Source organism: Elephas maximus, chromosome 9, assembly GCF_024166365.1.
Source record: "Elephas maximus indicus isolate mEleMax1 chromosome 9, mEleMax1 primary haplotype, whole genome shotgun sequence".
NCBI lineage: Eukaryota > Metazoa > Chordata > Mammalia > Proboscidea > Elephantidae > Elephas > Elephas maximus.
The window spans coordinates 16,585,523-16,601,620 of record NC_064827.1 but is presented as its reverse complement, the minus strand read 5'-3'; the positions used below and the strand labels follow the sequence as shown (position 1 = coordinate 16,601,620).

The following is a 16,098-nucleotide window of genomic DNA, read 5'->3' as shown; positions in this document are numbered from 1 at the left end:
TTGAACCAACACAAGCTCACAAATAAGCAGTCACCAGGAGGGAAGGAGGAAGAAACAGATTCACAACAGTTGGTTATGTTAAATCTGGAGTGGGTTTTCTATAGATTTCCCTTAGGCAAGCTATAGAAATCTGATCTTATCACTCAACCGGAACATAGTAGAGTGTCTAAAAACATCTAATGGTTTTCTGCAGCTTCTATAAACTCCTCTACATCAGGCCAATTCTACCCAAGGCATCACACAGGATGCAGGATTTTATTATTTTATAGGCTAATTACATGAAATTTATCCATAGGAAACCTAAGAGAGAATTATAAGAAGATCAACGAAGACTGAAGGTTACATAAAGCTGTACCTGTATATGACATACAAGTTAGCAGATCCCAAAAGCCTGCTTTAATAACTACAAGGCCTATCTGTGCCCGGGGTGATGCCTGGCCCTACAAGGTGAGGGTACACATGGTGTTGTCCTACAAAGAGAGGGCACAGGTGGTGTTGTCCTACAAAGGGAGGGCATAGGTGGTGGGGTCCTACAGAGGGAGGGTGTAGGTGGTGGTGCCCTACAGAGGGAGGGCGTAAGTGGTGGTGTCCTACAGAGGGAGGGCGTTTAAGTGGTGGTGTCCTACAAAGAGAGGGGTACGTGGTGGTGTCCTACAAAGGGAGGGTGCATATGATCTCATCCTACAAAGGGAGGGTGCACAGGGCACTATCCTCAAGAAGCTGAAAATACAGCTGGGGAGACAAGAGCAAAATGCACAGATCGATGAAGGAGGTGCTCTAGGACAACAGTACATAATAAAGTGGTACAAACTACTAAAAAACTCGTTGCCGTCAAGTCGATTCAGACTCACATCAACCCTACAGGACGGAGCAGAGCTGCCCCCATAGGGTTTCCAAGGCTGTGATCTTTATGGAAGCAAACTGTCATATCTTTCTTCTGCAGAGCAGCTGGGGGGTTCAAATCGCCAACCTTTAGGTTCACAGCCAAGCACTTTAACCACTGCGTCACCAGGGCTCTTTTACAAACTACCAGAGTTATAAAAACCACAAGAAAAGTGAGCAATATTGGCTCAAGTATGCAGGAAAAAACTTACAAATCACAGGATTTTGAGTTTCAGGGCCAGTGAGCAAGCAATCTGTCTCCTCCCTCAGCCGGGACCTTGGGTAAAGGCAGTCAGTCCCTCGTTCAGAATGCTTTTGCAAGGAATAAGTTAAGTAGCATATATTTCAATGACTCTGCTATCCAAAAAGATATATATTCCATACATCTTAAACAGCCCCATAGGATATTTTTTCAAATCTTTCAAAAAATGAATTAAGAACCAACTGGAGTAATTCAATCAGCCGTCCTGAGATTTTAAGCAAATACAGGTTCACATGTATTTGAGAGTTGTCTGTGTCTTATAGATTTGTTTTTCCCTGCAGCACCCCTTCCTCATAATTCATGCAACAGCATTCACTCTCCTGACGGGGAGCTACCTCCCCGACCAACCAATTCTAACAGGGCTGCCAGGCTTCCTGCTCTGCTCCTACCACCACAGGAGTGCCCCAGTCATAGTGCCTCATATCCCTGGCCTCAGTGACTTAGCCAGGAGATGACCACAGCAGCCGAGTCAGACCAATGTCCCAGGTAGGGCAGCTTTCCTCTCTGGGATCTGGCTGGGAAGGTCTGAGCCAGAGAGAAGAATGAAGGCAACACAAGAAGCGGGACCCAGAAGCAGCACACCCTGATAATTACCAATGGCTCCAGATGTCCTGGCCTTCAAGGAACCAAGAAAGTCTCAACTAAGTAGCCTCAAGCTAGAGAAATCCAATGCAGGCAATATTGCTAAAGCGAATTAAAATGGATCCTAAATAGCCTAGGAAACGGCACAGAAGTTAACTTTAAAATACAAACCAGTTGGCCTGCACTACCGAAGACTATCAAGGACTAATGTATGACCTCAGAACCAGGTCTCAAATTCTGCCTCTTCTGATTTCCAAGAAGAATATCTAAAGAAGAAATCCAAAGTGCCAAGCATCTGAAGATGGGCCATTGGTTTCTCCCACTCTCACATCCAGCTGAGGCCCCACGCCCACTAATCTATCAATTATCACGAGATTAGAATCAAGCCACATTTTGCCCTTCTGAAAATCCTCTCTAATGCCACAGTTTTGTCAAAAAAAGAGAGGCGTGTTTCTCTTTTATTTCTGCAGGAGATCTCACTGAAAGCAAGCTGATGGTGTGAAAAACAAAGGCTTTCTGCCTGCCAACTTCCTCCTTCTTTAGGTTTCCCTTAGATTTCTCTTTAACCCTATGAGGAGAGTCAGACAAATGAAGAGTTCATATCCCAGGCCAGGACTCACTAATGGCTAGAAAAAGCATTTCAGGGTCTAAAAGTCCCAGAGTCCTCATCTATAAAAAAACAAACTCACCACCAATTTGATTCTGACTCACAGTGACCCAACAGGACAGAGTAGAACTGCCCCACGGGGATTCCAAGGAGCGGCTGGTGGATTTAAACTGCCGACCTTTTGGTTAGCAGCCAAGGTCTTAACCTCTGCATCACCAAGGCTCCAATGCCTCATATAAAAGGGAATCAAAAAGAACTACCTGCAGCAGCTACTGTCAGAGCTACCTGAGCTGATTACTTAGTGATGAGCACAGTCCCAGGCACGCATAAAAGGAGTTTCCCAATGAAATGAAGTCACCAAAGAGAAACGACATACTCGTAACTGTACACGTCCCATGCTTGAAAAGTAAACTTCTAAAGAATGAATACGTGTGAACACTTATAAACGAAGACTTCATAAACTAATAAAGAAAGAACAGAGTCATAGAGGCAACTTTTATAAATGAATGAGACGACAAGAAGAATTGATGCCTTTGAATTATGGCGTTGGTGAAGAATATTGAATACACAGTGGACTGCCAAAAAAAAAACAAACAAGCGTGTTTGGGAAGAGGTACAGCCAGAATGCTCCTTAGAAGCAAGGATGGCGAGACTATGTCTCACATACTTTTGGACATGTTGTCAGAGGAGATCAGTCCCTGGAGAAGGACATCATGTTTGGTAAAGTACTGGGTCAACGAAAGAGAGGAAGATCCTCAACGAGATGGACTGACAGACACAGTGGTTGCAACAATGTGCTCAAGCTTAACAACGATTGGGGTCATGGCGCAGGACCGGGCAGCGTTTCCTTCTGTTGTACACAGGGTCGCTATGAGTCAGAACCGCTCAACGGCACCTAACAACAAGTCTAGCTGTAGAAGCGCACTCAGGAAGAAAGCCACTTTCCTATACGCTCAAGAACAAGTTCTGCAAAACAAATACCAAATATCACGCATTTTATACAAACTACTATCTAAACAGCAAGATTAAACAGTCTGAAAAAAGAGGGAGGGAAATAGGGGAAAAAGATCAGCCGGCTGAAGTAAATCTCTCACATCCTCCATGGCAATTTGCAAGGATTCAGCACGAAGCCTGGCTTTCCACAAAGTACATGGTAAATAAATCTGCGCAAACTTTCTGGTTTTTCTCTAGCAGTTAAGGATTTGATTTAGAATTTCTTTTCATTTTTGTGGGTTTTTGTGGTTACTGGCGGCAGCGGTGCTGGTGGTTCTAACTGTGAGAGTAGCAACAAGAATATAAGAGGCATCTTGAGGAACTTACAAGCCCCTGCTTTATCAGGAGTCCCTGGGTGGTACAAATGGTTAAGCTGGGCTGCTAATCCAAAAGTTGGAGGCTCAAGTCCACCCAGAGGTGCCTTGGGAGACAGGTGATCTGTTTCTGAAAGGCCAACCTTTGGAAACCCTACAGGGCACAGTTCTACTCTGAAACACTGGGGTCACCATGAGCTGGGGTTGACTCAATGACAACTGAATTTTGGCCTTGCTTACCAGGGGCACCAGGAATGTCTAATTAATATTCTTTTGAGAGCTCCCATATAATAACCCACAGTCACCAACTGATTGGGGAAAATGCATTAAATCTCATCACTTCAGGAAAATGAGTAAGGCTGACACATAAGATCACAAACACTAAACCTCACTGCCGCTTCCTTTCAGAGGCTTAGTGCTGAGCCACGGCTACAGGCATTATTACTGTTGGGATTACAGGCAAGTGCTAGTGGGGGCTGTGTTTACCTCCAAGGCAGGCTCCGCGATTTGATGCTGGGGTCTGAGTAAAATAGGGTCTACTTGATCAACAAATATTTTTACTAGCAATTATCATTGTCCTCTCTTCTTCCTGCAAATATAGCTACATATGTTTGCTTCCTGCGAATACAGTGCAAAATTAATACTATACTTTTTCTGATACATTTCCAAAATGTTGAGTTTTTTTTAACAATACAACGTAAAAAAAAGGTATACGGATATGCCTTAAAATGATTGGATTCACTCATGTGGTTAGTTTTATTAACAGTTCAATTAAAAAGTATTTATGAACATTTATTTTTTCTTATTAACAGGGCAAATATCTCTAGAAAGAACTACTAAAACCAGAAACAAACCACTGTTCATCTCAAGAATATTTCTTCTATACAAACGTCAAAAGGATACAGCTTATGCCATCACAAATTAGTCTTACATTTGCAATTACAACATTTTAATGGGCATAAACTCACTAAACAGATAAGCAGACAAGTAGGGGTTGGTACCCTGGGTTGTTAATTCAGTGTATCGTTAAATATTATCAAACTGCCCAATCCCTAAAGTAATGTTCTGCTTTAAAGAAAATTCCTCAAAAGAGGAATTCTTTCAGTAAGACTGTTCAATTAACAAATATTTATTGAGTACCTAATCCATGCCAAGGGAGCCGTGGTGGTGCAGTGGGTAAGCACTCAGCTGCTAAATGAAAGGTTGGTGGTTCAAACCCACCAGGCAGTCCACGGGACAGAGATGTAAGCAGTCTGCTCCTATAAAGATCACAGCCTTGGAAACCCTATGGGCAGTTCTGCTCTGACCTCTAGGGTGGCTATGAGTCAGAATCAACTACACGGCAATGGGTTTGATTTGGATTTACTCCATGCCAGACGCACGCCAGGTGCTGCAGGCACTAGAAATGTGAGAGTGGACAAGATAATAGGGTCCCTCCCGGGCTCCAGGTGCCCACAGTTTAATGGAGAAGGTGGACATTAAGCTTTGAAGGTCAACTTGGCACCATACAACCTGCTTGTTCTTTAAAAAAGATGTGATTTCTACAATTCAACAATAATTAAATAGGTAAACAGCTTCTCCTCCACCCTGGAAAGAAAGGGAGGAGAGCAGTGGCAGGAAAGGATAGAGGTGAGAAGGGGGTGGTGGCTGAGGCAGCGAGATGGGGGAAAGGCAGAGACAGACATCTAGAGGCAGCATCTGACTCCCTGGATTGAGCCGTGCTTCTAGTTTATCCCAACTACATGTGTTGGCTTAAGCCCTTTTTGCTTCTTTCTGTCATTTAGAACCAAAAATCCTTATTAATACAAGAACTATGTGGTTTCATGTTTAAAACACTTTGCCGAATAGACATGCAATATATGTGTCAAATGAATGTCTGAAAGGTTGGCATCGATTGAGCACATATGCCCAGCACTGGGGTAGGGACTTTGTACACCACATTTTACTTGACCTTCACAACTACTCCACAAGGTAGGCAGCAGAACCATCTGAGTGGTTCAGGAGAGGACACCGAGGCACAAACTCAGGACAGGGCAGTGCTGGGGTTCAAACACGAGCCTCCGCACCAACACCTGTGCTCTTGAATTCTGTGCCAACTGAACAACGAGCCAACGAAAAATGCATTCATCCAAGTTTACATCCATCAGGAATATTCTGACACTTCTTATTGCTACATAGTATTTCAATAAAGTCTCACCATTTGCTGAACAAAAAAAGTGCCAAGTGCTTAAGTCCATCCTTAATATTTCTAGCCTGGAAAACCTTCCCTCCTGACTTCGGACCTTTGCGTATACAGCTTAAGCCATGTCCTCTTACACCTCACCCCTCTCATTCTCTACAGGGCAAACCTGGAAGTTCTTATTCATTGTGCTTGGACACAGTCTGGGGAAGCAGGAGTCAATGCATCGTCCCAATTCCATATCCCCCAGAAATTATCCCAGCCACTCTCCTCCACATTGCTTGAAAGGAAGAACCAGATTTTACTTACCCCTCTATATAGGCACATATGGACTTTACAGAACTACTATGGCCCAAAATGATTTACTTTCATAAGATTATTAAAATAAGAGTGATTGTATTTGTACAGTACCCTACAGTTTACAAAGCACCTTTACGCACAAAACATAACGGTGCCCTCCTAGCAGTCCTGGAAGCAGACAGGATCAATCATGCCTCCACCTGGCAGTCAGAGAAACTCGTGATGAAAGGGGAGGAGTGATTTGCCCTAAGTCATTCAGCTGGCAAGTGACAGATCTGGGGTTTGCAAACAGGTCTTCTGGCTCCAAAGTCAACATTCATTCCGAGAAATAAATACTTCACCACTGGCGGCAAAAGCAGTTTTCTATCCGCTTACTCTGAGGATTTGTTTTCCCTTAAACCTTTATGTCAGAAACTTTTAAATAAATCATTAGTTCCTCCAAAGGCTCTGCAATATGAACCTGTGTCCATGAACAGTTACTTGGCCAAACTGCCACACACGGTGGGCAAAATGTGCGTCTTGTGGCCTCTTCCTGGAGCTATACATACCCACAGCTACGCAGGAAACTCGGTATTCTTAAGAGTTACATTTTAGACAAGCATCTTTAGGAAATGTTCCGGGTATTTCCTTGACTGCCGTTGAACAGACTGAGCCAACATAATTTAGCCCTCTCCTGATTCACTACTAGAATTATTTACGGAGTATTAATGTTATGGAGCCCTGGTGGTGCAGTGGTTAGGAGCTACGGCGATCTACGGCTGCTAACCCAAAAGTCAGCAGTTGGAATCCACCAGGCGCTCCTTGGAAACCCTATGGGGCAGTTCTACTCTGTCCTTTAGGGTCGCTCTGAGTTGGAATCGACTCAACAGCAACAGGTATCAATGCTATAGCCAGGCGCTAATGATTCAAAGACAAAAAGACATGGGCCCGACTTCAGGGCACTCACAGGCAACTGGGGGCAGCAGGGGATGTGAGGTGCAAAAGCAGATGTCTGAGGGCGACACCCGCCACCCATCTGTCGGTTTGTGGTCCTGTGGTGGCTGGTGTGTTGCTGTTATGCTGGAAGCTATGCCACCAGTTTTTCAAATACCAGCAGGGTCACCCATGGTGGACAGGTTTCAGCAGAGCTTCCAGACTAAGACTAGGAAGAAAGGCGTGGAGACCTACTTCTAGAAATTAGCCAATAAAAACCCAAAGGATCAAAACAGAACACCGTTCATCTCGCTTGCTTTGCACACATCACAATGAGGCATTAATTGCTGGAGAACATCATGTTTGGTGAAGTAGAGGGTCAACAAGGGCAAGGGAGACCCTTAGAGAGGTGGACTGGCACAACAACTGCATGATGGACTCAAACATGCCAGCCATTGTGAGGACGATGCAGGACTGGTCAACCCTTTGTTCTGTTGTACATAAGGTTGCCGTAAGTCAGAGTCAGCTCCATGGCAGCTACCTATCTATGGATCTATCCATCTGAGGCAGAGAAAGCACATGGTCCAGAAAGGCTCCAGGCAAAATCTGAGGGCTACATGGGCAGGGGAGAGCAGCTGTGAACACGGGAGTAAGGAAGGACTAACTTAGGCAGTCTTTGCAATAATCATAGCCAGACCCCAGTGCCTGAGGGTAGAACTGAAGAAGAGGGAAGAGCCAAGGTTAAACGCAAGACTGAGTCCAGAAGAAAAGGAGGAAGACACCCTGCCGGGGTCAGAGATGCCAAGTGCAGGAGACAGAACTGGAGAAGAGTGAAGGCCACCGTCCCAGAGTGAAGGGTAGACAGAACTCAACAAGGAGAGGAAAACCAGAAAGGGAAATCAACACGCACACGCGCACATAACTGGCGCTCATCCTGGTTAACCTTGTCATTTCGTGGGCGAGGAAACTGGGGTCCAGAGAAGTATAGCAATTTGTCCAAAGTCACACACATTACAGGCAGAATAAGGACAGGGTGCTGGTCCCCTGAGCCTAAGCTCCCCCTCGCACACTGCCTACCTCACAACGTTTAGTTGAATCTGTATTCTTCTACTTCTTTTCACAACTCAATTCAGGTATATTATAATGATTACTAAAATGAATTTTAATGATAATAGGGTTTACCTCAGAATTATTTATGCTGAGGCAATATAATCTTTCATAAGTCTACTGGGAAACAGCCTTCGAGCCATGTATATCACTCTTTCCCTCCAGTCGTTATCTTCAAAATGGAATCTAGATTAGCTGTCATAGCTCACTGCTGTTTTATTATTTTATCATTATAAATAATGGTCAAGGTTAAAGAAAATAGTGGTAATATAAATGTGCCTTTAATGCAAATAATGGCATCTATGCTTGGCAACTAATAGAGTAATTAACTATGGAAAATGTACATGCTGGGAGAAAGAAACACTTTGGAAAGGAACGTAATTATCTTCACTCATGAACAGCAGGGCTCCTCCCAAAGACACAGACTCTAGAGTCAGTCTTACCCCGACCAGAATACACTCTCCTTAATCTTAGAGGGCATCGTTCTGCTCCTGAGAGAAAAAAAAAAATCACCTTTCTTAATAAGAAAGCAGAAATTCCATCTGATCTCTTCTAATACTAAAAACTCTCATCAAAGTTACAAGCACCCTCATTAATTTCAAACGGATCTCCAGAACAGCTCTGCTACTAGCTTTTCAGATTCTCGATTAGACTCTGGGCATCATCCCAGAACAAAGGGAAGTAGCTCACAGACAATGAGACCTGAGAGTCAGAACTCTAAGGGATGGCTTTGTTTTTCTGGGTCTCACAAGTTTTTCGCCTTTGGCAGCATGCAGTCTGACCGCTTTTCTATGGCTCGTTTTAGTGGAAAATACTTGAGTTTTCCTTCTCTGACAGGTTTCCGCCTTACACAGGTTCCTGCTTCGGCAGGTTTGCTGTATCAGGTTTCATCAACACGTTGACTACAACCATGTCATTTTATCCACATTCAAAGTGAGTGACAGAATGGTATTCAGATAACTACTCAGCTGAGAAACCACCCAGGTGCCTGTGCTTTGTTTAAAACATTTATCATAGTCTCTCAAACTGAACCCCCAAAAGTATTAAGGATGACATTCCAACAGATTTCAGGGTGGGGTTGAAGAAATACGGCAGAAACCCTTTGTGCCTAAGTATGTGCTCACAGCTGGCCCTCGCTAAACACCCATGTAACGGATAATCGCATCACACTGTCCGATCACCCAGGTCGTGAGTCTTAGGCCAGCTATGAAAAATGTTTCCATTTGATTTACCCTGTTAGGAGAGCAACATGCTAAGAATTCACCAAACAAAATGTGCATCTTTAAAGTAAGTTCAACAGCTGCCCACTAATTTTTTCTTAGATTACAAAACTCCACAGAGAATCAGGAACTGCCTGGATTTTTCTTATACGTCCTAAGAACTTTGTTCTTCCACTTAAAACTTTCTTTCCAATTAAAAGTCATTTTAATCATGGATTTTTGCTGTAATTGAATTTTAGGGAGAAAGTTTACAACTTCACACTTCACGACCTCAATGGCAGGTAAAGGCAAGACAGGGATGGAAATGGTACGCTGTATCTGAATACGTGATCATCAGGAGACCCGGAAAGAGGCTATTACCTTCAAATTGGAAGCGACAGAGCTACTGGGCTGGCAGCTTCCTATTATGTTTGCAATAGTCAGAAATGTCGTGTTTCCTGGGTTGTCAAAGTAATGCTTCATAACGCTGCTGTCTGTGTGACTCTGCACCACAGAAAGCAGGGTCGGTATTTAACTCTCGCAAGACTAAAGACCACGAAAACAAGTCCAAACATGAAACTGGCTGACCACAAAGGATAACAGGGTGATTGATAGGCTAATAACCATTAACGCGTAGCTCACGTTCTGTAGGATTCATTTTACAAACAGACGCAGCTTAAAAATCATGGCTCAGAAAGATGGTGGGGGGGACTCCCAAACAGAGGACATTGCAAGTTAGGAAAATGTAGTTACAGCAACGTATTCTTTCCCAGTGCCCATCATCCAAAGAGCGGTAACAGGCCTCCTGGTTCATTCCTCTTCACCCTCTGTCCCCATACACTGAATGGAACTTGTCAAGGAGGCTGGACCAGAAGACCATTAAAAGTAGACATAGACCCCCTGTTACAAACGAGATCCATTCCTAACTGCGTCTTTAAGAATTTATGGGTAAGTTGGAACAAGTACATACTGTTCTCACTCAGCCTTACTTTAGTGCAAGAAGGAAGCCCTGGTGGCATAATGGTTAAGTGCTATGGCTGCTAGCTAAACAGGTCGGCAGTTCGAATCCACCAGGCACTCCTTGGAAACTCCGTGGGGCAGTTCTACTCTGTCCTAAAGGGTCGCTATGAGTTGGAACCAACTTCAGAGCAATGGGTTTGGTTTTTGGTTTTAGTGCAAGAAAAGGCTTGAACACTTTTCAGTGATTTAAAAGCTGCAAGTGCAGTAAGTGAAGGTGACTGTAATGAAAAATTAGTTGGAAACAGGTTTGATCATCTCAAAGTGAAGGCAAATTGACATAACATTCAAGACTGGTATGAGTTGTCCATGAGTCAGACATTCATAACCCAGGGACTGATTGTACTTGAAACTCTACATCCTGGATGTCGACTTTTTACTCTTAACTACCTCCCATACACCCTATAACAGACACTCAGAGAAGTAAAGATGCCTAACAAATTCTTTAAAATCTCTCTCAATCCACAGCCTACAAACTGGCTCTATGGTTTCTGTGCTAAACCTTGGGCAGAGTAGGAGGCAACCCATTATTACAGTCAAACTTCCTTACAGAATTCACCAAATAAAAGTCCTCTCCAGTATGCTCATGTTGCCTAGATTTCAAGGCTCCAAAGCAAACGAATATGAAACATGGAACTTGCCAAGACTTGGGCTCTCCAAAGTGGAGATAGTTAATGCTGTAGAGGTCCATGTCCTCGGTGTGCCACGCGAAGGTGGTTTTCCACATGCCAAAATAGAGGTAAGGGGTATTCACACCCTCAATTGAAATACCGCACTCTTCCTCAACCACATCCAAGACTGTATTTAGGCGAGCTATGTTCCATTCATCCACACCCTGGAATCAGAAGAGAGAGGGGGAGAGAGAGAAAATGAAACGTTAGTAAACTAATAAAGATAAGACTGACTAATCAAACCGTTATCTGCCAAATTATACTGTATATTTTAACTCACTGAGAAATGAAACAATAAAGCAAGCTAATTAAAGAGCCATGTACATATATCCATTATTATTAATCAGAGATTGCTATCAGAATAATGGGGTTCTAAATAAATGCTGACATAAAATTATAACAAATAACTTCCTGATTCCAAATGGAACTGTAAGTTAAGGGCCTCCCTCCCAACTTAACATTAGCATAAAAAATCAGTGATACAATTGATCTGGGGTATGCTTTCTCTACCCTTTTGCTTTCAAGTGTGTTGTGGGCGTGTGGGTTTGTTTCGTTTTTTGTTGTTGTTTTCTTTTGCACCTTAGTTGAGAAGTCATATTGAACTTCAGTTATCATCTGATAGAAAACCAATAGCAAAATATAATCTTCTGTCTTCCCTCTCTCATCCCCAACCATTTCAATTTTGGCATAATACATCTTTTCCTAAAAATTGCATTCTAATTCAAATATTGGGAAAACTTTTATCAACAGTCTAAAGCAGAGATCACCGTGCTTATGATGCTCCTTCAACTAAGTATTAGCCTATTATGTTGACTAGAAGTTTTAAACGCAGACAGCCTGCTAAAAATAATTATCCAAACCAAACATGGCTTGAAGGGAGAGAGAGAAGATGAGAGTCACTGGTACAAGAGCTAAGGTGATGGGAAAAGACGGTGGTTTCATTACAGCTTGTGGTTGGTGGGTGCTGTCCAATCGATTTCAACCCAGAACAACCCCATGTGACAGACCAGAACTGTCTCATAGGGTTTTCTTGACTGTAATCTTCATGGAAACAGATCACCAGGTCCTTCTCCCACAGAAACACTGGGCAGGTTTCAAACCACTGACCTTTCGGTTAGCAGCCCAGCATTTAACCGTTGTGCCACCAGGGCTCCTTATTAGAATTTACCAAACAATTATTAAGTCACTGTAGTCCACAACTGCTTGATAATTTTTTAAAATATGTATCTTCAAATACCTGTTAAAATATGTATTTTAAAACTTTTTTTAAATATATATTTTAAAAATAGTATCACTTCTCCAGTCAACTTGTACATATCAGAGATCAAGTACATTTCTGTGCAAGCAGAGGGAAACAGCAATGCCTTTAAATTCATTTCAGCCTCCTCCCGATGCTATTAAAGAGGGGCATTAAATTCACCTATGTCAACCGACAAGGTCCACTCTAACTACACCAATGCCTGCCAGACAACCAGTTACTCATATTTCCCATACGCAATAAAAGCTTTTAGGGTTGTTGTGTTTTCTTTTGGGACCCTTTAAATGATTCCCTAATCAGTGTGCTAATCTCGCTTCCTCCAGCTCTGGAGCTAGGAAAATTATTGATGGAGCAGTTAATGAAGCTCTGCCACAGGTAACATAATTGAAAGTGCCAGAAGAGATAATTTAATTCTCAAATGCCCTTTACTAGCCGTCCTATCTACAACTTCAGCCCCACGCTGGGAAGTCTGCTAGCTGGAAACTGGTCAAATTAAGTCTCCTTTTGGAGAAGATCCTAGGTTCCAACTTATGAGAGTCCTCATAAAAGTTCAATCAAATTATGTAAAATATTTTATCTCACTCTATTTATAGTGATGTAATCTCTTAACTCCAGTCCAATCAGACTTCAGTCCAATCAGTCTAATAATAGAGTCCTATTTAAAAGTCATTACTGAAACAGTGAATCTGAAGTAATAAATGAGCACCATATTACAGGAACCATTTTTAAACTGAATGAGCTTGCGCATTTAGACGCAAACGATTGCTCTGAAATTCCTACATTTGGAGAAGTCTATGCTTTATTTCTGACCTACACTATCTTTCAAAATTACTGCTGGATGAATCCCTGGATATCCCAAACCTGTGGACACATGTCGAAGAGGAAGAGGGTAGGGAACAGAGACTTCTTGTTGTGTGCTGTCAAGCCAATTCCAACTCATAGCGACTCTGTATGACAGAGCAGAACTGCCCCAAAGAGTTTCCCAGGCTGTGATCTTCGCAGGAGCAGATCGCCAGGTCTCTTCTCCCATGGAGTCACCGGCTGGTTCAAACTGCTGACCTTTCAGTTAGCAGTCAGGCACTCAACCATTGTGCCACCAAGGCTCCATGGAACAAAGAGTGCTGGCCTAAAAACTCCCAGCAATAACCTCAGCTCTGCTACTGGCCAGGAGGAAAATCACTGAGATTTCATGAACATCGTGAAGGTTACAGCACCAACCCCACCGACCTCACAGAGTGGCGTGCAGTTCTGAATAGGCTGAAGGACACAAAGCCTTTGGAAAATAAAATGAACTAATTCTTAAAACTGACGTAATCAACATCCCCACTACTCTCTAATAAATCTTAGTGCAACAAAAATCACCTGGATTCCTACACACCAACAAAGAGAACTTTGAAAAGGAAATCAGGAAAACAATACCATTTATAATAGCTCCTAAAAAGATAAGGTAACTTAGGAATAAATCTAACCAGGGACGTAAAAGACTTCTAACAAAGAAAACTACAAAACACTACTGCAACCTAAATATAAAACATGAAAAGATAAAGATCATGGAAGAAAAAAATAGGGACAAGGCTAGGGCCCTACTAAAAAAAAAAAGCCCTACTACATGGCATAAATACAATACGAACCATAACTAACAATGCACAAACACCAGAAGTTAACCAAATAACTGGGAGCTCCTAAAAACTAAACGCTCCAAAGTTCACTCTTCAGCCAAAGATGACACAGGTCTATAAAACAAACAATAGCACACATGACGAACATGCGTCTTAGCTCGCTTATGTAAATGAGACCAAAGGAGCAACACCTGCCCGAAAGCAAAGACAACAAGATAGGAAGGGGCAGGAAAACAGGACAAATGGGAACTGGGAACCCGGGGCGGAGAAGGGGAGTGTGTTGACACATCACAGGGATTGCAACCAATGTCACAAAACAATGTGTGTATAAATTGTTGAATGAGAAACTAATTTGCTCTGAAAACTTTCACCTAAAGCACAACAAAATAAAAAAAAAAAATCTTACTGGAAAACCTCCCCAAAGACAACATTGGAACACAAGTGGTAATAATGTCCTTTGAAACGTACTACCACGGTTCTCTCTATTAATAGGCAAGTTACATGTTTGCAGTCATTTCTTCTGGACAAGACCAAGGTTGCCAGGACGCTCAAACTTAACCACTTTTTCTAAAATAAAAAGTCATATTATTTCAGTTAAAGAGGCTGCAAAAATACTTAGAATAACTGGTATAAACAAGGCGGAGAATAAACTGTATCGCTTCAAAATCCTTCTCGTACTATTGTTGTCCTCTATCGGCTGACCTGGCTGACTGCCTCCAAGGGCAGGCTCTGCGCAAAAGAACAGTGAAAGCACCAGGTCTCTCTCCTGTATTTAGGCGAAGTGTAAACCTAGTTTCAAAAGAAAGGTCTGACAATCTATTTCCGAAAAATCAACCACTGAAAATCCTAGGGAGCAAAGCTCTGATACACGTGCGTTCGCCATGAGTCAGAATCATCTCCATGGAAACTGGTTTTACACCTAGTTTGTCATTTAGGTGAGTGTCATACCATACACTCCTCGTTACACTACACACACACACACACACCCCACACATACTCAAATAGGTAATATTGTATCCAAATGTACAAGTGAAAACATACAATACCCCTAGCTAGTAGTAGGTGGCAAAGATAAACCTAATCTATCTGACTCCTAGGCCTTTGTTTTTAAACTCCATGCTTCAAGTTCTGATCATTTTAAAATGCAACATCATCACCCCCTCCTCTCAGCATCAACTGTCAACAAGGTCCCAGGTGTTGACACTTATGAGAGGTAAACACGTAAAACTGCTGCATGCTCCCACCCAGGGGTATGGTGTCCTACCCCAACACTGGGAAAGCTGGTAACGGGATCTGCTTCACTTGAGGGCTAGCAAGAGGCCTGATTTGGTGTAAAAGCAATCTCCAAAAAGACACTAGCTACAAACCGCCCCAGAATGGCAGGTCGGAATTTGCCAGAGCATTCAAAGCTTAAAGCCGTCAAGTGTCAGCAGAAAGTCTGGTCACCGGTCCAGTTCACAGACAAATGCCTCTTCCCAGATTCTGTCCCCTTGAACACAACTCTTCCACACCATGGTCATCAGGTGCTTCAGCAATGCTCATAACTCATGTGACCTCCACCAGACAGACTTGTTCTGACCTCCAACCCCCTTTGCCCCAATTATTCAGTCACCATTCTAGGCCTGCCCTGCCCTGTCCTATTTGAGCTAGGCCTGCAATTATGTCTATTTTCTTGATTTCTGTCTGGTTTTCAGAAATAATTCAGTACTGGACCATGATTTGTGCAACTGAGAACTTCATCAGAGACCATTCCTTTCCATTTCTCTAGCTTCCTCCTCTCAGGAAACACATGGGCAGTTGAAAAGAACACCTCAATCTTCAACATGACAACCAGAGACAGGAGCTGGTGGAGGACCAGGCCTTGGACTTCTACAGAGGGAGTACGTGCCCCAAACTGTATCCTAGCACGAAGAATGCATCTTTAAACCTTGCACAGAGATTGTATCAAGTTCTAGGTCAGAGCCCTTCCACTCTGTACTTGGGTGCCTGAATGTAAGGCCATGTGTAGGACACTGAGCACCCTCTTCCCAGGACCGTAAACAGCCTGGGTGCCCTTTGCAACAACTGAGCCCTGGAAGACTAAGGGATAAAAAAAAAAAAAAGTAAAAGTTTTTCATACGTTCCAGCAAAATGTGTTAGAAACCTCAGCAAAGTGCATCCTGTCAGGTTTCCTATGGGGCGCGTCAGGGCAAGGAG

The 16,098-nt window shown here is 43.0% G+C and overlaps 1 protein-coding gene across 1 annotated transcript in view; it reads right to left on the bottom strand.

Annotated features, from left to right (window-relative positions):
- The window catches only part of KDM4C (lysine demethylase 4C), a 384,820-nt gene that overhangs the window by 303,458 nt on the left and 65,264 nt on the right, over positions 1-16,098 (bottom strand). The window contains exon 5 of the mRNA XM_049896778.1: positions 10,996-11,189. Within this exon, the coding sequence (XP_049752735.1) occupies positions 10,996-11,189 (194 nt within the window). The remainder of the gene's footprint in view (positions 1-10,995; positions 11,190-16,098) is intronic.